The sequence below is a fragment of the Peromyscus leucopus genome, chromosome 5, assembly GCF_004664715.2.
Source record: "Peromyscus leucopus breed LL Stock chromosome 5, UCI_PerLeu_2.1, whole genome shotgun sequence".
Lineage (NCBI taxonomy): Eukaryota > Metazoa > Chordata > Mammalia > Rodentia > Cricetidae > Peromyscus > Peromyscus leucopus.
Window position 1 is genome coordinate 14,455,768 of NC_051067.1, and position 4,528 is coordinate 14,460,295.

Below are 4,528 nucleotides of genomic sequence, written 5' to 3' on the forward strand. Positions count from 1 at the left end.
ATCCCAAAGGTCTGGGGTCACTGGAGCTGCTGGGGTCTGGAAGGTCACAGTAAGGCCAGTGTGGCCACTCAATCCCAAGGTTCTGTGCTGAGGGACCTGAGAGGAGGTTCTGCTGCTGCAGACAGGAAGATGAGGTGACTCTGCCCATGCGCTGTGCTGGGACTCTGCGCTGGTGTCTCTGATCCCAAGGAGGTCTTCCCCAAACCTCACAGGACACAGTGTGGACAGTTGAGGACAGAGTGAATAGGCTTTCTTCCTCCTCTCTACAGAAACGGCTTCACTGGGTCCTTTAGCACCCAGCTGGATCCAAGCCACATCCCTGCATGAAACGAAGCACTTTCTGTGGTTCCGAGGTGCCCCAGGGTCCGTGTGGCACGCCATCTGCCTGCTAACCCCATGGGGGTGTCTAGGGAAAGCCCTGGCCTGCTGTGTCTGGCATGGCAGCCCCGATGAGGCGAGCCGTTGACTCTTGATAGTGGATGTTTGTCCTGCCTTTGGTGACTTGTGGCAAACAGGACACGCTGGCCTACTCCACACCCGTGATGTCACAGAAACTGGACCAAAGGAACCGCAAATTTATGCGGTGTTCTCTGGAGAGCTGACCTCACTGTGTGACCCACTGGGCCCTCCCAGGGCTCCCAGTGCAGTGGCCACTGAGGAAACGTGTGAGCCCAGCACCTTCAGGAGGCGGAGGCGCTGCCTTGGGTTTCTCTGGGGACAACCCCGCGCTCAGCTCAGCCCTCTACTAACCATGCTCTGTAATTTTGTTTCCAGAACACTCAGATTGCAGAGAGCTGGACTGGGACAGTGAGAGCCGTGAGCTGAGTGACAGGGGTAACCACCCCGCCACCCCCTTTCTCTTTCCCTCTTCCCTCAGGGCTCTGTCTGTGTCCCAGGGTCTTCTCCATCCCACATTGGGGTTCTTCCCGGCTTTCTGTTGGGGGGCAGGCCCCCCCCTGTAGTGCCCGCCAGCTGCTACAGGCCATCCCCCTCCTTTCTCCCCAGGACCCATGAGCTTCCTGGCAGGCCTAGGCCTGGCCGCGGGCCTGGCCCTCCTCCTCTACTGCTGCCCTCCAGGTGAGTGCGGGCTGCCCCCATTGGAGAGTGACAGTTCATCAATGTAGTGGGCAGCCAGCAGAGCCCAAAGTCAGAGGGCCCGGCCACATCTGTCTCTTGGAGTCATCTCTCGCGAGACTTGGTCTCCCCACCTGTGGTATCACAGCCCTGACAAGCCTAAACCCACTGAGGCCCGTGGCTTGCCGCCAGCCTCGCCTGCTCTACCCCTCCACTCCCACCCCACTCCCCTCTCTCCACCCCCTCACGATGCCTGAGTCTGCCATCCCGGGAGGCCTTTGGGGATAGGGCCAGGTATGGGCTCGTACAGCCGTATACGCTGAAGCTTGGGGGCCACCCAGGCAGGAGCTGGTGGGCTCAGGGGTCAGATCCAGTGCTGATCTTTCAACCTGAAAACGAAGACTGTGTGTGAGCAGGAGGTAGGGACGGCGCCATGTTCCGCCTGTTCCAGCTCTCCCAGAACTGAGTCCCCCTTCATGGCTGGCCCTTGGGTTGTCACTTTTCGCCTTTGTCTTCTAGACCCCAAAGTGCTGCCGGGGACGCGTCGCATCCTTGCCTTCTCGCCCGTCATCATTGACAGGCATGTCAGCCGCTACCTGTTGGCCTTCCTGGCAGATGACCTCGGAGGGTTCTGAGGAACCCAGACCCTGGGCCTTACCTGCTGCTTAACCAAAGAATCCCCTGGCCACCCACTGTGGGGTCCGCACTTCTTTTTCTAAATACTTATTTTTCATTATTTATAATTTCTACGAGAACACGTCACCTTCACTCTACAAGGTGCTTAATATTAAATGTCCCAGGTGTCTCTGCCTCTCTGAAGTCCTCTTCTTGAGTTGGTTTCCTGTGTGTGTGTGTGTGTGTGTGTGTGTGTGGATTTGTGTGTGTGGATTTGTGTGTTAGTGTTCTAACAATGACTGTTACCTAGGACTGGCCCAGATGCTCCTTCCTGGCTTTGAGTCCAGCCTTGGCCGAGTGCCTCCTCCAGGCTCCCCCATCCCTTCACATCAGATGTCCTTCCGTTGTGCCCTCTGCCTCGTCATCCACACACTGGAGATGCCCCACACCATCCTCTCCCCAGATCCCCGCCATTCCTTCTCTTTGAGTCAACCATCATCTTCTCAAGATGTCCCACCCCACCCCTTGACCACACACGCTCCTCTGCACGGTCCCTCCTGTGCCGTATCTCGGCCTCCCTGGTTCTTCCTGCCTGGATGCCCTTGGTGGCCCCATCACCTGGTCTTGCTCTCCAGCCCACAGGCCACTGTGGGGAAAATGGCAGTCTCTCTCTGTTGCTGACTAAATCCCAGGCCTAGCCACTGGTGGTTGGGATAGCAGTAGGTGACGAGAGTCCAGGAGCGCCAGCACTCAGAAACACCACTTCCGTTGAAAGCCTCAGAAAGTGTGGACCTTTATCCTCCCCTTTCCCTCAAGGAAGTGAGCCATTGGCCATTACAACCCAGCCAGGAGAAAGGGAGATGGGCATTAGGTCAGGTCTGAGCTCAGTCCACCTTGTCCTTTGCTATGGCTAAGGAAGCTCCATGGTCCCACCCTCCCCATGGTTCCTGCCCTCTGCCTGGCTGTCCAGCCACCAAGTCTCAGCTCCTCCATGCCCTGGAAAGTAAAGTCTTAATGGAGCTGGGCCCTTGAGCCCAGATACTATCCAATATCAAGTGTGGGGATGGGGTCAGTACTGCCACCGATGGGCTGGGTGTGGCCGGAGACCAGGCCTCAGCTGTGTGCGACACTATAGGAAACACAGTCCTTGTCACTGACCCACAGGAGCCACCCTGCCCAGGTGGGAGAGCATCTAGACTGAGAACAAGTGGTTCATAGAACTTTCTAGATCCTTTAGAGATGAAAAAAGCCATGGTACGTTTGAGGTCCTCGGCACTGGTCTCCAGCCACACCCAGCCCACCTGAGACCACCGGCAATTAGGCAGAATTGCATACATCTGGTTGGGAGAGGTGGCTGTAGACTCAGGGGTGGGTACTGTGACTCTTCTCACCCCTTCTGTGAGGGAAGTGAACAGTGAACAAGCCCAGCCGATCCTTTGTGAGCATGGGGGCAGATCGGCTCAGAAGATAGTCCTGTACAGCAACATACATACATACAAACTTACATAGGTGTATACAATACTCTGAATGTACAGATACTCAAGCTGTGTACGTATGCTCCCACATGTATGCTGCATGTGCAGATACGCAGGTCCATTTACATCCATGCTCACACATGCAAGATGCCAGACACAAGATATGAGCCAGGACACCTGATGGGCCTGGGTCAGGGTGTTTGAAGGGCTTGTTGTTAAGTGTCTTCCTCCCAACCAGTTCCTCAAAACCAGGCTTTTTTGAGGAAACAACATTGTCAACTCACAGAGTCATCATGAGTCTGTGTTTTCTGGAGTCTTTGAGCTTCTGGAGTCACATGTGATATCTTGGAAGTTACCCAGGCAGGCTCAGGCTGAGATGACCCAAACGTGAGATGAGGTGGGCGTGACTCCCAGGGAGAGGTTCCATTCAAGTCCCAGGCTCATAGAGCACGTGAAGGCAGCAACCATAAGGAGGGCTCTGGTCGCCACCCTGCTGACCGGCTCATCCTGGTCCTCAGGCTGGTGCCTTGCAGGCATAGTGCCATACTCCACTGGAGACCTGCAGGCGAAGGTGAAGGAAAGCTGTTTCTTCAGGGCCTTTCCATCTTCCGGGACACACTGTGCCCAGTGGGAATGTGTGGCTTTGGGGACAGTGCCCAGTTACCATCTCACTGCCCCACCTCAGAGCTGCAGGAGCAAGAATGAACTTACTGGTGTCCAAGCTCGGTTTGCACCCCTGTAACACAGGAGCCCTACTCTGGGCTCCCATTATGAGCCCAGCTCCATGGACGAACCCCCTGCTAAAGAACCATGGCCACAGAGAGTGTTGGATGAACTGACCACTTTGTCGGAGGGTTGCCCAATACGTGACACAGTAAAGGTGACAGACACCTGGGCAGAAGTGGCAGACACGTGTCCGTTGTGTGGACAAGCTCAACTTGGCCCCACAAAGTGAAGGAGGGTCTCAAGGGGACTGGAATCCTAGCTTGTGTCAGCAAAGGCTGGGAATGGTGTCTGGGAAGGTCCTGGGCCTGGTCCCCATTTGACACCCCTGCTGATGGCCTTCCTTAGAGATGCCTCGAAGACCTGTGAGCCCCGATCCTCTGGCTGTACAGGAGTTCAATACCCTTATGTAGGCCTGCTCAACCTCCCAGGATTGCTGACTTTTACCCATGACCTTCTGACAACCCCTGGACACAGGCTGTCCCTGAATGCCCCTCCAAGAGTGTCCCAGCCACCTGAGCCCCATTCTGTAGCTGGATTCAAAGCCTGGGGCTGAGGTTTTCAACATCCTGGATTTTAGCTGCTGGCTTCTGCCAGGCTGGTTCTCCACAGGACTTCTCAAGCTGAATGAATCCCATGGA

General features: G+C 55.9%; 1 protein-coding gene across 3 annotated transcripts in view; it reads left to right on the forward strand.

Annotated features, from left to right (window-relative positions):
• Positions 1 to 1,893, forward strand: part of Card19 (caspase recruitment domain family member 19) — a 14,812-nt gene extending 12,919 nt beyond the window's left edge. For 2 of the 3 annotated variants that reach the window (XM_028867653.2, XM_028867652.2), the window contains exons 4-5: positions 1,006 to 1,077; positions 1,594 to 1,893. In XM_028867653.2, the coding sequence (XP_028723486.1) occupies positions 1,006 to 1,077; positions 1,594 to 1,651 (130 nt within the window). In that variant the 3' untranslated portion in view covers positions 1,652 to 1,893. Of the gene's footprint in view, positions 1 to 774; positions 835 to 1,005; positions 1,078 to 1,593 lie in introns of all 3 variants that reach the window. The other variant, XM_028867651.2, reaches the window with a different exon arrangement.
• The last annotated feature ends 2,635 nt before the right edge of the window (positions 1,894 to 4,528 follow it).